This window comes from Anas platyrhynchos, chromosome 7, assembly GCF_047663525.1.
Source record: "Anas platyrhynchos isolate ZD024472 breed Pekin duck chromosome 7, IASCAAS_PekinDuck_T2T, whole genome shotgun sequence".
In the NCBI taxonomy this organism is placed as follows: domain Eukaryota; kingdom Metazoa; phylum Chordata; class Aves; order Anseriformes; family Anatidae; genus Anas; species Anas platyrhynchos.
Genome location: NC_092593.1, coordinates 10,338,714 through 10,354,386, shown reverse-complemented (window position 1 = coordinate 10,354,386; position 15,673 = coordinate 10,338,714). Strand labels below are relative to the sequence as shown.

Genomic DNA, 15,673 nt, shown 5'->3' with positions numbered 1-15,673 from the left:
AAGTACCTGGGGCTGTTGACTTATGGGTGACTTGGATGAAGAAAGTGAAATTGCAGGAAACATTGCCTTCAGAAATAACTCAATGCTCCTGTGTAGTTAAGAACAGAGAAACTTGTTATAAATTTACGTTATGCCTTGTGAAATGGTTGACATTAATAGCTTATTGTGGTGGAAACCTTTTAACTCTGAGTCTTTAAAGGAGTAGAATAAAATGATTCATCACAGAAGGAAGAAAATAACATATTTTATATTTTATTATGTTTAAAAGAAATTTTCTGACAATATCAATTATAATATTGTGTAATACTTTAAATCTATTGCATAGTGTGGCAAAGAAAAATCGTTCTTTTTACTCACAGTTCAAATCAAAATAAGCTCACAGGATATTTTTATAAAGGAAAACCGCTTGTGTATTTTCTGCCATTGCATCAGGAACCACACATGTTTACTTGGAGAAGAAAAATCAGGTGGTCCCACTTAAAGAATCATTGGATACCAGGGAACTAATACGAGTTTCACATCACACAGTCAATGGATGTGACATTTCAGCACAGGGGATCTGTGTCTGCCAGGCTGTCAGTTTCAATTACTGCATACATAGAATTATTTTTGTTTTAACTACATGCAAAAGCTTTGAATAAATAACCAGCATAAAAAATTATTTCTTGATAAAAATTCACCATCCTCATTTACCAAGACAGGGCAAAACATCTGTTGTTTCACCTTTCAGTGAGAACTAAAATAACCAGTTAATGGGAGACAGTGAATAGTATTGTTGATCATATGATACACAGGGAAAAAAGGCAGGAATGCATTAAAGTTTTGCACATTTTCTTTCTATTATCAGCCCCCAAACGTGCTCAGTTCCTTAGTTTCCTGGGGAACAGGGAGCGTGGGGTGTGTTGGTGTTCCATGGAGACAGCGCCAACTTTAGATCCAAATTTGCAGTTTACTATCATTTATTAATACCCTTTCCATTTGAGTGCAAGGAGCACCCTGGGATTACTGCTTGAGGGCCACTGCTTGTGTTAACCTATGAAATTATATCCCATGTTCATTCCAGTGATATTAGAAAAAATAGATAAAAGCCATTTTAAAAGAGAAAAGCTGCTCTTGATGGATTGAATTTCTAGAAATCAAAAAAAAAAAAAAAAAATCCTATTTATAGATATTTAAATTCCTTGGCTTTCTTCTACTTTATTTTAAGGTTTTCTATCTCATTCCATTGACTATGACTTTAATTGTAGTTTTTAAAGGAAAAATACATCATCATTATTTTTTAAATTAGATTCTAAAATTGGATTATATTCCTGAATTGAATATTTTAGTGTGACCTGCCAAACTTTGAAAAGCTGCAATAACATTACAAAAAAGAATAGCTAAATTTCACCTTTTGAAGAAACCAAGCTTAAGGCCTTTGTGGTTTACTCCTATACTTAGGTACTGTCTTTCTTCTGAAGACAAACTGTTCATCTCTTGGGTTTCTCTTCCATACTTGTTTCCCAAGGCCACAAATTGATAGTATTATTACCTCTATTTGCTATGAAAATCTCAGCTAGGCAAGTGGGAAAAATAAGAAATGGTTTCTGTTGGAACAAAGTTGTCCAAAGATTAATTTTCATACATAAATCTGAAATGCTGTATTCTTTTCATACTCTACATTAGATTAACCTTGGTGTTGAGTGTGCTACTCAGGAAGGTGTAGATAATGGAGTTGTAGAAAATAGAAAGCTGTGACTGCGTCAGTAACCTCATGGTCAAGATTGCAAAGGTTTGAAGGATAAGTTGTTCAAAGTTTTAGGATTCTAAAGTTACCCTGCTCATTGCTTGAAAAAACTGTCCTGAAAGTATATAAGTTTTGATCAAGATCTGATTTTCTATTTTTTATTTTTATAAAGAAAACTTCTAGTTTGTCAAGTGACTTTTCTTTAAAAAATAGTTGCCATGTATATCACTTCAGAAGGACCCAAAGCCCTGCAAAATAGTTGTGCTGTACAAATATTTGTGTATATATATAGGTATATCAGTGTAATTTTTAAATTTGATCTAAATCTTCTGCAAAAAGGTTCCCTTTCAAATGAAAGTCAATATTTTACTTGAAAATGGATTCATTGAAAGTTTTTTTCATGAAGCGTCTGTGTTGGCTGCAAGGTTTTCAACTACTCTTTACTAATTTCAAAGAAGTAGAATTTTCCCTGAAGAGTTTGGTCTTTTGGTCTTTTTACCAAAAAAAAAAAAAAAAATCCAGGTAAGAGCTTAAAATACAAAGATATATATGTATATGTTACATACAAATTAATATTAAACACAAAATGTCCCTTAAGTTGAATCAGGTCCACTCTGCTTGCTCTTATCTACCTGTATTAATTGTAAGAATCTTAATTTCAGTTCCAATTTCGGGACTGCTTACTTTTTTTTATTGACCAGGGATTTTATTTTTAGTTCTTTGATAGAGGAAGTAACTGCCTCTTAATATTACATGGGGAAGCACTGTAAGGCTGCCGGAGCGAGGTCCTGTGAGTTCTTCAGGGACAGCCTGTTTCAAAGGGGAACAAATCACTTAAAACAAGAGGAAAATGAAGGAGATCGAGCAGCTGCCTCAGGTTTACAACTTGCAAGGGGAAGGATCACCAAATGTAAATACTGGAAAATCAGAAAATAAACAAATTTTGCGATAGGCACACACAGTTCCTTGCATAACATTTCAGTCTTATATCATACAATTGTGTGACGGTGTTGGAGCCTGTAGCATCGTGCTCAGGTGCATGCTCTAGGGAGATGCCCCTTACTGTTGGCACAGTGGCGTTTTTGGGATGGGTGAATGACTTCCAGCATTCCTCCTTCCTGCTGCCCAAGTCAACAGGTCCATAGCACAGAGCTTCTTGGGGCTGCTGAGAGCTGTCTTGCCTGTGGTTTACAGGCAAGCTGAGTGCCACAGTCCCTGTGCAGAGCGTGGCGTCACACCAAGGTGCACAGCTTAGCACTTTGTGTGGAGGATGAGCGGTGAAAAGCAGGAGTTCTGCTGGGGCTTTTGGGTCTCCATCCTCATACTTTTGTGCTTCATCAAGTGTGTGCACAGTACATGTACAATTACCCCTATATGTGTATCTTTAACTTCAGAAAATACACATGGCTTTATATCGCCTGTCTTTGCTTATTTGTATCTATTTACTTCTTGTCCTCAAAAATGTTTTATTGGTGATCATTTGGAATAATTTTGGGGAAAAAAAAATGTCATCTTTCACAATTTTAACCTATTTTTTCAAAAGCCTGTATTGACAGTGCATTGCCAGTGGGCATATTGTAAGTCTATTATAGTCTCAGTAAATAATGCTAGAATTTGCCATTTGCTACAATTTGCATGCAAGGAAACAGACAAAGCTATTATTGATAGATCTGTTGGTAGCCTAGATATTTATTTGCTGGAAGATAAGCCTGGGCAGTCTGTTTTGCTAGATCCATTCCTAACCTTCTCTTTAAAATGTCAACTGCAGACATTTCTGTGGTGTCAGGAGGGAAAATGTTGAAGGTTTTAAAGGCTTGTCATTCTTAAACACATTAGAGTCAACCAAAATAATAAAAAGAAGACAAATATTACCATGCTTGAACCAGTTAAAAATTTCCAGCCACAGCTTCTGGAAATAACAATGGCGGGGGGGGGGGGGGGGGGGGGAGGATCACAGAGGAATTCCCAGGAATGTGAGGTTCATTTTTAGCACATTTTAGGAGGCAGTCTCATCAGATGTGTATGAATCATTCGATTTGGGTTTGTTTGGTTCATCTGCTGAAGTTTGTACGTTCCTCCAGCATAAGTAGGTTTGAAGGATTAGGTTATAGCTGTCCCCTTACAAAAAGGAGGCTTTGCCTTGTAAGCCGAGAACCAGTTTTGTCTTCCCATGGGAAGTGGGAGACGCTCAGTGGGCAGGAGAGGAGCTCCCTGCCTGTGAGCCCTGTCCAGGACCCAGGGTTGGGTCTCCTTCCATCTGCTCCAGATCTGGGCATATAACGGGCAAGTTCTGTTATCTGATCTCTGGCAGCATGAAATCTGTATGATTTTTAAAGCTAATATAATCTCCAGTGTAAATTCCTGTTTAAATACACGAATCAGCTCATCAATAATTCGTAAAACACCATATGCAGCTGCAGAGACCTTGGGCTGCTTTTACTTAAAAACATTTAAAGCCAAGTTTTTACATAGTCTTAAGTGGTTAGCCTTTTGATGTTGAATAATCTTCTGATTTCTAGCACACATTAAAACAAGAAGGTTATGCTGCTCTCTGCAAGGCTACAACCCCACTTTGCTGGCAGCACAGCTATAATTCAGCACGGCTGTGAGATAGGCTGCTTGTGAGAGCTGGTGGTGGCTTCTTCTAATCTCATGGGATTTTTGCATCAGTAAAGAACTAAAAAACAAGACTAAAATTTTTAATTTCAAGAATGATCCCTCCCAGAGAGCTTTGTTGTGGCCTTCTTACAGACAGAATTATGGTTAACTCTTTTATGGTTCTGTATTTTGTAATTTAAAATAGCACGCGTTGCTTTCATCCTGCTTTATTTGAATTGTGTTGAGCATTGGCTGAATATTTCAGATAAAATGTGTCAAATCTTATAAGTGCGGTTGAAGAGGAAAGACTATTTTATCATGCTGAAAAGAAAGCTGCAAATGCGTCAGTTGACAAGGCTTAGGGCCCCTGTGTTCCCAAGCAAGGGTGAGAAGCTTGGCTGTCATATCAATAATTTGTCCTTCTTGCTTCTTTTTCCCCATCTCCACGAGGTGGAAGAAACAGATGAGACTGGAACAGTTGAAAAAGCATCTGGTAGTGTTCAGTTAAGTATTAGCCTGCCCAGTGCCCTGTTACTCCATCAGCACGTGGCTTTCCTCAGTCGGTCTCTGCCCCTGGGGGGGGAACAGCTCTGCATGGAGGCTCTGGGGCTCTCTGGCGTTGTCCTGCTGCAGGGCAGGATCGGGGAGCAGCCCGGTGCTGACAGGTTGTGGGGAGCAGTTCCCAGCTTATTCCTAGCAAGGAGACATCTGTAGCAACATAAAAAACATCGGCAAATGACCAGTGGCAATGCTTCTGTACTGCTAGAAATAAATTTAGGCTGTTGTTCCTATCGTTATGTTGAGTTTAAAGCAAAGATGCCACTTTATCTACTTCTAGCCAGCATAACTCTGCTGTTAAACTTTAGTCTGACAACTTGTTTAATTGAAAAGAAAGCGTGATTACTGGGCTAGATCTCAAAGGACAAGTTTTCTGGGTAAGGTGGGCAGAATAATACCAAGTTTCCTGCGACCAAATATATGGAGGTGGTTCAAGTGGTAAACTCTTCCTGGGGTGGCAGCTTAGGAAAAAAAAAAAAAAAGCCATAAGGACCTCATAAGGACCTAGGGGAATATTACAACAATGTTGTTACTTACTTTTACCAGCAACAGGCTGTAACCTCTCCAATAGTGTGCTGTATGCAGCTGTGACCACAGAAGTATACAAAATCAGAGGCTGAAAGCATGAAGAAATTGCTGAGCACTTCTGAAGTGCTTGGACAGCTATTAATATACTGCGCGGGGCATGACAAATGAGTGTCTGTGTAAATCGATAAACCTTTCTATAAATGCACTAATGGTTTAGTATGAATAGCAAAGAAGTGCACATGGTAACCACTGTTGTAGCGTTCTGTCAGGGATTTTAAAGTTCACTGTCATAACTTTGTTCCTCTTGACCTTTATTGATGATACCTTCAAAGCATGTTGAGCTGCTAACTTGACACACAACCTTTAGACCTTCATCTGCTTTTCCCTCAGTGCACAGTAAATGCTTTCTATCCTTCCTTTTCTTCTCCCTTCTTCCACCCATTCTTTTATGTTGTTTCAACTCTACAATGGTTGAATAAGGACAACTGGTTTTATGTGCTTCTCTTTTATTCATGTCTTCTAGCAGAAACTTTGGTGCTTTAATTCTTTTCAGCATGGTGCTAAAGGTGTAGAGGACTGCCTGTTGAAGATTCCCTAATAGGTACATTAAGTAATTCTTCACTTAAAGACCCCAAAGCACCCAGCATATCCTCGTTCTTATCTCATTGAAATAGGCTAGCTAAATAACAAAATGTTGTTCCTGTTCTCCTGCCTTAATAAATCAAGGCACATAAAGGTTAAGATTAAACTTTTTGAAAAGCACTTTAGGGACTAAAATCCAAATCTCATTTCAAACATGATTTAAGCATTTCACTCCTCTTTCAAGAAGCACACAGAAAGGGCTTTTGCAAGATGTTAAGTGAGAGATGTCCTCTCAAGTGCCACTTAGAGACGCAAATCTGGAGGAGACATGGATGTCTCATGGCGTTCTCAGACGCGAGAATGTCTGCCACTCCTACCAAACACGGGTAAGTGCTGAACAAAGTATAGCTAGTCGGCAGTCCTTAACCTGTTCTAATAATCCTCTCTGAGACAGTTAAGAGGGAAGAGGAGAGAATGAAGAAATCGTCCTAAATGTGTGTATCGATGTAAGAGTATATTTATGATGAGCATATTGATTTCAGCTATTTATAGTCTGATACTATTTAGCTGAAAGGTGCCAGGCTCTATCAGTGTGGGTGAGGATATCTTGAGGATATAAAAACTCAGAAAAAAATGGAAGGCAGCAGAGCACTTTTTGTCTTAGAGCCTACTGGTAATAAATGCTTCTGGGAAGATAGCACTTTTCTCTTTTTTGGGAGTGTTAGGGGGATATTTGTGTTGTGTTTTTTGTTGTTGTTTGTTTGTTTGTTTGTTTTTAACAAAATAGTAAGTATGACCGTGTTAAGGATACATTTGACATCCATTTTAGACTTCAGGTGAAGATGATTTTCACAAGAATTTGAAGAATAGGTAAATATCGTGCTTGAATAGATGCTCCTTGTTTCTTGGTGTTAAGGGTATCATAACGATCATTACCATTTTACAGTTATTATTTTTTTTTAAATTGTAATTAATTGGTGTGCCTTTACTGATTGGGTATAGTAACACGTTTTTAGTAACGTGAAAAAAGCCATGGCTGCTTTCTGTCTCCTTGTTTCTTCTATAGCATCAAGAGCAATAAATCATTGTGAACCAAGGAGCTTCCTGCTGTCCCAGAGGGAAAAAAAAAATAGTTTTAAGGAAACATTGTGTAATGTGAAATCAAACATAGTTTATTTCTTTGCATTGGACCTGGATCTTCATTCATTGGAAATAAACGTCAGATTCTTAGTGACTTCAGCACGAACAGGACTGGACCTCAGAGTATCAGTCTGTCTGTTACTGGTCTCAAATGAAACAGTGAGCAGCTGCCCCGCAGGTGAAAATAGTTTTCTTCAGCATCTGTGAAGGAGAAAGAAGACTCTTAGTTGACCTGAAGATCATCATTGTTACTATGGCTATGTTTTCCACCCCAAGAAAAGGATTAAAAATAGAGTTGACAAAGTCTTCTGTAATGACTGTATCTTAGCAGTGTTACTTCTGGTTTATGCAAAGTAATCTGAAGTTTTCAATTTCAAATTGATTTTCCATAAACTCACTCTCACCATTCATAACAAAGCTGTCTCTAATTAAGGCAGCTGATGGCTGTTTAACATTTCCCAAGTCTTGACTGAAATATTTAAATTTTCCAATGTTTGGAGAGACTTTTGTGGGCAATAATTTTTCCAAATCAGAACTAGGAGGTCCCTCTGTTCCGACATCTGTAGGATCCTTGACTCTGTGATGACCCAAAAACCACATGCAATGTTTCATTTAGTGATAAGTTCTGCACAGTTACTGCTGGCTGTAAGGATGATACCATGCTTTGGGAGCTGACCCCCAAGAAAACACAGGCTTGCCTATGGACGCTGGTGGCAAGTGCTGAATGTCGTGTGCCTGCAGCAGCGTGCTGGGCTGCATCACTTCTAGTGCCTGTGAGGCTGAAGGGCAGAGGTGTTTTATTTCCATCTGTAACAAAATACATATAAATACCTAGATGATAGCTATACCTAAGACTAGAAATCACCGTAGAAAGGAGGTGGTATCTCAGAGGGTATTCTCAGCAGTCTCGATTTTGCTGCCCTGCTAGGCTATCTGTGTGTGGGAGAAGTGACTGGAGAGGGGTCAGTACTTCTCTGCCACTGCCTCTGGGTGCCTGCAAGCGTGCAATAGCCTTCGTGCTGAGAGAACTGGGGGCTTCTTATTGCGGCTTAGCCTACTAAAAGCACGGCCTGAAAATAAAAATGAAAATAAAATGTAATAGTGATTTCTTCAATGAGACCTACTTTGCTTAACAGGCGGAAGATGCCCAGAATGAGCAATACCGGAGGTGGGCTCAGAGGTGGGCAGGTCCCTCTGAGCAAGAAAGAGCAGACGTACGGCAACAACAAAGCCCAGTGGTTTCTGTTCAATAAATGAAGGTTTGGATTAGGAGGCAGGGTTTTGAGACCACAAGTGCTATTACAGATTTTCTAAATGAATACTTTTGGGGGATTGTGGATTATTATCAAGTATTCAGTTGCTGAATAGGGTGATTTAGTGTATCAAGTCCTGGTTTTCCCACGTTGTGGGAAGTGGCACAAAATCTTAAGCAAAGTCGGTCAAGTGTTCCCTTCTAGTCCAGTCCTCATTACAAAAACGCCAAATAAATGGGCATGATTTGCTCAGCAATCAAGAAGCACAGAAGTCAAGCTAACATTGGCTGCATTACATCCTTTCTCTGCACTTTCAGAGCTACTGGTGTGAAAAGGATTTTATTATACAGATGTTTCCACTATGGCTTGATAAGAGGAAAAATGTACCATTTATTTATAATGCTGTCAAGTTCAGATTTCCTAATTTTGGTAGCCTGTTTGTAAAGGGATAGCTCACTGAAATCAGAGATTCAGCTAACAGAGCCAGGAAGGCTTAGCTTCCATTTTAAAACCTCACAGCATTCAAAGGAAAAAAGGACTAAGAAATAATGGGGACTTCTCTGGGTATTTTGTATAGTACAACTGCAGGTAGTAGGTCTTTTAGACATCTCTATATGGAAGCAATCTGCTCAGACTGTTCTAGGATAAAATCACACAGTATATTTTCACATTATGGAAAATGAAAATTCCAAAAATTAAACCCATAGGTACACCACATGGGTGAGTTAAACGGCCATGCAGACTAATCCTTTAATGAGAGTTTCAAAACAGTAAGAATTTATCTTGGATGACATTTTAAGGTGATAGTCGTAGAGAAAACATCTGAAGATCTTTAACTCATAGAAATACCTTTTTATATAGCAATCGTCTCTTTATTTTATCAATCAATCTGCAGGAATGCATCTGTAAAAGCAAACTGATAACTGTATGTGATAGCGTCTTCAGTGCGGAGGAGGACTATTTACCCTCCAGCTCCTAATTTCTTACTGCTGCTCTTGCTTTTTGTGGCTTCTGCTACTTCTACCTTGCTACTTCTGCATCTGTATTTTTTGTTCCCTCGTCTTACATTGTTCCCTGCAGGATCACCCACAGAATTTTTATAGCCATATGTTGAATCCATTGGGAGGAAGCACTGTGAAAATATTATGCTGAGCATTTTACCACCTTTGCTGGCTTGGACTGTGACCACAGTGACCACAAATCAATTTATTGGACTTAGGGCTTTTCATTTTGCTGAAACATTGACCTTTCTTAACACAGAAGTGATAACTGTGCATCTTTCTGTAGACTCTTTCCGTGCAGTCCATTGCATTATTTTTTCTCCTAATATTATGCATTAACCATATTTATGAGTGTTGTATTATATAACCATGACGCTTCTGAAACAGCACTTGTTAAACTTTTAAAGATTGACAGAACAGTTATAGTGAAGCGAGTAATGTAAATTGTATAATAGTTGTAATTATCTGAATGCAATGATTGTGGTGTTATGGTTACGTGATGAGAAGTTATACAGGGGAGGCAAAGAGCTTTCTGGAGCCTATTTTAACTCACAGCTTTTTATATATTGTTTTAGTTTCTCAGTCTTTAAAAGAAAACTAGTTGAAACTTGTTCTGATGCAGCTGTATACATCTCACTTAAGAGATTTTCCTTTTCTAACACTGACAGTATTCCTAAAGTCCAAGTCATAATATATAGAAAAATGCATTGATTTCCTTTAATTTATGTACCAGATTCTGCTATTCTGAAGTTTGCACTATGCAAAAATACGAGTGTAATGGAAATTAAAGATAGATAAAAGGCACTACTGTACAGAAAACTTTATCATATTTAAATTGACATACACTAGAGAAAAAATTTCTGACTTTAAGATTGCATTTAGAGGTACTAAAATACCACTTGTATTCTTGAAGTGATGGTAGCTTTTTTAAGGTAAAGATTAATAAATTTCTCTGGTTTTGCTAAAGGGTGTAATTTACCAATTATTTATTACGTGTCAGTGCATCTGGAGTTACTCGATGCAGAAACCTGGCTTATGAAAAGCTGCCATGAGTAAATGTTTACATAAGATTGCCCGTCATTACCTTTTGATAGTAGCTGCTTCTGTTCGCTTCCAAGTGGCTTTCTCAGGCAGCAAGTTCACTCTAAGAATAAAAAAGGGAGAAAGAAAGATATATGAAGATCTTTTATAATGTTTCATTGCAGACTCTGTTGCACCTGGCAAGATGAGACTGTAGACATACTTCTGCTGGTATTTTGTTCTAAATTGTAATGCATGGTGTGAATAATTTCAGAAACTATTTTTACTCAAACAAATTGTATCGTGCTTTTTATTTTGGATCTTGAAGAAGCACACAAAGCACTCACCTTAAGAAAATTTATGAATTGGCCTGTAATTCAAAATACCTATTTATTTGTTTATTGTATTTTATTGTAGGCAGAGAATTCAGCACTGGCTCTGGAAAACGAAAATCAGAGAGAACAGTATGAAAGATGTCTTGATGAGGTAAGGTAGCTAAAAAGGGGTGTTCTTACCTGGTACTGCAATGAAATGAATGGAAACAAATTTCTCCTCTCATACAAGGTTGACATTGTTCTGCAATTTTCTGATACTACCTCAGTCTATGTAATTCCAAGAACATGTGTCTGTCAGTCATAAATACTCCATGACCTCTGCTGTAAATTGTTGTTTGTCTTCACCAAAAAGTTGGTATCTCCGTGACCAATATTTGGAACTTGACTGCTATACTGGCTTTGCCACCAAAAATGTTGTTATTCTGGAATTAAATTGTCAGATAGTTGCCCTTTTGCAGGGATGCCTTCTCCCAGTAAATTATCCTAAGAGGAGAAAATTATCATTTACCTGTTTGGTTTTGTGTGCTCTTGCTTTTCTGTAGCGTGGAACACAGGTGGCAGTGCTTCTGTCAGAACTCCCCCAGCTTTCCTATGTAATAGGAATTGTCTCTCTGCTCCCCCTTGTGTTTACATACCCAGGTCTTTATGCTGTTTGTTTTTTTGTTTTGTTTTTTTTTGTTTGTTTGTTTTGTTTTGTTTTGTTTTTTGTTTTTTTGTTTTTCCTATCAGTTGGCTGACTTCTACTGCATGCCTCATCTTCTGATCATTTACAGCTATCTAATTCACCCATCAGTTACTGCCTGAGCACTCCATCAATGCTTACCATTCCAGAAATGTCTGCCTTAGGACATACAAGATTTTGGGCAGTGTCTCTCCTATTGCTTACAGCTTTCTCTGTATGATGAGATGTTTACTGGTGTTTACTTATTCCTCTCATTTTCCTGAAATAATGCTCTTAAAGACGTGCAAGAGCTTAAAATAAGTTTGAGACTTTTAGTAGCTTAAAGTGTTACTTAGTGAAAATCATTTGCTCATTCTACGATGGGAATGCGTAGTAGTGAAAGTAATTAGCTAACATGCAACCAAAAAAAAACACCATAAAACCTATTCTGGCTTCTTAGCTCTACCTTTGAAAAAAGAGTACACCGAGTATCTAAACCACACATAGCAGATAACAATTCATGCATTCATACCAGCTTTTTAAATTTTCAATCAGCATTTGCTGAAGTTTTACTGTCATGATCAATATAGCTGTGGTACAACAAGCTTCCAATTTAGGTTGACTTTCATCAGCACATGCACACTTTCACCAGTGTAGTATATTTGCAGATGCACTTTCCCACCAGGCTGCGTGCTGTCTCTTCTGTGGCTGTGGGCCAGCTGCAGAGCCTTGGTCTGTGTTGGCCTGAGTGAAATTAGCACATTGGCCTGATGAAATTACCACATAGTTATTTACTTTAGTTTAAATTACAGAGCTTAAAATTATTTTTTAGATTGTCTTGGACAAAATCTGTCTACACTTTGGAGATGTGTAAAGCACCATAACTGTCCCTCCCAGAAAAAACACTGCAGGCACACTACAAGGACAGATGATATGTATTTATTCTGTGTTTGCAGTAACATGATGGATTTCTGATCCAAGGCTGTATTTTTTACATGCTGTTGCAGTTCGAAGAATGAATAATTATATCAAACTATGCTCTGAACTTTATTATTTTCAACATTAGGCTGGTTGTTTACAGTTCTTCGATATTATCACAGCTGTATCCATCTTCTCCCACTGTGTCAACTTTTTCAGGAGAGTGTGCTTCTTGTCACCTGTGGTTTTGTGCTTCCCTACTTTTTTGTTTTGTTTGCTTATCTTTTTGTGTGTGTGCAATGCCCTTTCTTGTCCTTTCCCATTATTTGGTATCACTTTTTTTCTCCTCCTTCCCCTTTGAGCTCCCATGGTGCTTTGGCAGGGACACTGCAGCCAGCGTTGTTTTAGCTGGCACAGACTTGGACCCACTGCTTTCTGAGCACTGAGGTGAAGAAGTTGTTACCGTTGGCTTAGGCAGCAAAATCGTTTTTTAATAATCATAAGTTCTGCAGGATTCCTGAGTTAGCACCCACCTGAGCACATCCCCTTGGGGGCCTCCCCAGGAAATTCTGCTTCATTACAGTACCAATATAGAGATTAGATATAAAAGTAATTAGTGAATAACTCAGTCCATGTGAGAACCTTCACTTCCATCTAGAGTCTTCTGAGGATGTATTGCATGTGAAAAAGTCCTTTCCAAAAAAAGGATTCTTACTGGAGATCTCGAGAAAATAAAATGTATTGCATGAATATTTTTGTGGGAAAAAAAAAAAGAGTCCTTCATGAAATTAAATAAATACTCACTGATTTTTAAAGTAATTGTTCATATTGGAATGTATATATAAACAACTTTAGAAGAAACATCTGGAAGAAAGTGTTATCATCCCAGTACTTAATACTTAAAAGAGCTCATTTAATTTCACAAATACCACAAATACGTATCTTTCCATCTCTGAAGAATTTAATGCTAAAACCAGGATTGTCTTCCTATATTTTCAGTGTTTGAGGTTAGCATGCCTAATCCTAGTTTCCTATCCTAGAATTCAGCTCTCAGTTTATTGGCAAGTGGTAATGTCATGTTTATTCACTTTACAGTGCCAGCTGAGATTTCTGTCAAGCTTCACTATACTTATAAGCAGGAAATTGTGTAACTTAGCTTAGATAATATGTTTGCTGATGTTTTAAGAATTAAACTGTAACATTATTGAATACGTATCCATTTAGCTAATAAAAAATACAAAGTCATCGTAAAAACTCATTCTGAAGTTTGAATAAAATATAACACCTTTCATTTTAGTACAGTTGAAATGTCTTTGTGCGTATGTAAAAATCCATTAAAGGCAGCCCTGTAAAATCTGAGTACTTGTAAAAGATGTAATAGATGTTACACTAGGGTCTCTTTTCTCTGATTCATTCTTTTATACCTTTCCTATTAAGACCACTTTATAATATGTATATGTAAACATAATCGTGTAAGGGAAAAGTGGAGCTTGATCTTTTATCTCTTTTATTGCAGTCCACAAAAAGAAATCTCACCAAAAAATCTTAGCGATTAAGCCAAAAGTAGAGGCAGGCAGTGTGAAGGCAAGCAGTGTCATATGCTGAGTAACAGCAGACTGAGGAACCAGCCACGTTGGTTCTATGCCTTGTGTTTGCCCTGTTAACTTCATGACTCACAGGTCAAGTCATTTTACAGTCTCTTGCCTGCAGGGATTGAGGCACAGTTCTGTCTCATATCAGTGGGAATTTCACGTATTCTCAGGTACCAGTCCTTCAGCCTTCAGTGGTCTCAGTTTGGTAGTAGTGACTATCCGCTTTGTAGTGCTGGCTTACATTGTTCATATCCATGGTGTCTCTTGATACCTGTAAGTAAAAATACCTTATAGCTTAGAAGTTTATTTCCATCTGGACACTAACCCTGTTGTAGGACTAGAATGACAACCTCATTTGAAATGCAAAAGTTTGGACACGATTCCACTTACAGACTGCTAAATTAACTGTAGTTGCTGCAGAACATTTCACTGGAGGCTTCCCACCACTGTTCCCACCAAGCATAAAGACCTAAAAATCTTTGAATAGTAATAGCAACACATTTTGCCAAGTTGCTAGATACAAGAATCAAATAGCCTAATTTTGTTAAGAAACTAGCTCCATGTCTTTCTTACTGAGATCTAGGGGAGCTATGGATCATAGGCAAGTACGTCCATTTAGATACCTAACTTCATACACTCAGAGTTAGAAAATTTGTCCCATATGCACTGGAAAATTGTTTGTTTTTTTTTTCTAATTTGGCGGATCATGTCATTTACACTCAATATATAAAGGTATAGGTGTAATTTCATAGGCAATTCTGTTGCAAGAGACTTGTATACACTTCTAAGAACCTTTTAGTTCTTGGTAAAGTAACTCCATGTCAGAAAGTAAAGAAATAATGTATTAGACATGGCTTGTTCAATTTTCAGGTAGAGCAAACAGACATTGGAAGAATATGCCAGAAGGAACGCTGTTGGATGTAGATTGTGAAAGCCCATAGGGCAAGGCACATGGTTTTTCAAAACTGCAACATATTTACTTCTGTTGCTTATTACTGTTCTAATATTAGTCTGTCTTCTGTTAAATCATGTATAGAGCAATTTTATGGGACCATTGTTCCACAGGCTGCCTTAACTTAGGGACCAGCTCAGAGGAAAAGACTGATACTAGGCAATTTTGTGAGAGTACGAATCTAAGGTACCTTTTAGATCAAATAGCACTGAATCTTTTGAAGAAATGAATTAGCTTCAACTCTTATATTACACTGAAAACATAACTTGCAAGTTAGACATCATCAACAGAAAATCTTACCTCGGCCCTTCTTTCCATTCCTCCTTCTTCCCCCCATGCCTGCTGGTAAATATAAATTAGAAAGGGTGTATAATATAAATAACTTCAACAATTCCCCATTGAATATATAGTTCCACTAATCAATGGTGTGTAATGTCATTCAAGTCAATTATACTGTGTGGTGTGAATGCCTTCCAACCACATTTTGATGACAGTAGGTACTTTAATTTTCTGTGGCTCTTTATGGTTTCTGCTTGTCATGATAGATGTACCATTTTGTCAATATTGAATCAAGAAGCAATTAAACTTCATGAAAACATTCAGGACTCCTCAGCTGGTAAAAATCAGCTCTAGTGAATGCAAGTCAATCCATGCTGATGCACAACAGCTGCATATAAACCTGTGAAGTTTTAATCTAGTTTAAAGAAAGGATGACAGAAGTTAAGGAAATGTCCATCATGTCACACTAAAATTGATAGATGTTTGTTTATAAAGACTAGCACAGAAGTAATGACTGGCATTTCATATAT

General features: G+C 37.7%; 1 protein-coding gene and 1 long non-coding RNA gene across 32 annotated transcripts in view; one reads left to right on the top strand and one right to left on the bottom strand.

The window, feature by feature from the left end:
• The window catches only part of NCKAP5 (NCK associated protein 5), a 435,119-nt gene that overhangs the window by 326,549 nt on the left and 92,897 nt on the right, over window positions 1–15,673 (top strand). For all 31 annotated transcript variants that reach the window (XM_072040698.1, XM_072040699.1, XM_038182175.2 and 28 more), the window contains one exon: window positions 10,824–10,892. In XM_072040698.1, the coding sequence (XP_071896799.1) occupies window positions 10,824–10,892 (69 nt within the window). The remainder of the gene's footprint in view (window positions 1–10,823; window positions 10,893–15,673) is intronic.
• LOC119717477 (uncharacterized) lies at window positions 12,326–15,403 on the bottom strand. Its single transcript, XR_005267068.2, has 2 exons — window positions 15,165–15,403; window positions 12,326–14,183 (listed from the first exon to the last, which is right to left on the bottom strand). It is a non-coding gene; the product is annotated as an uncharacterized lncRNA (long non-coding RNA).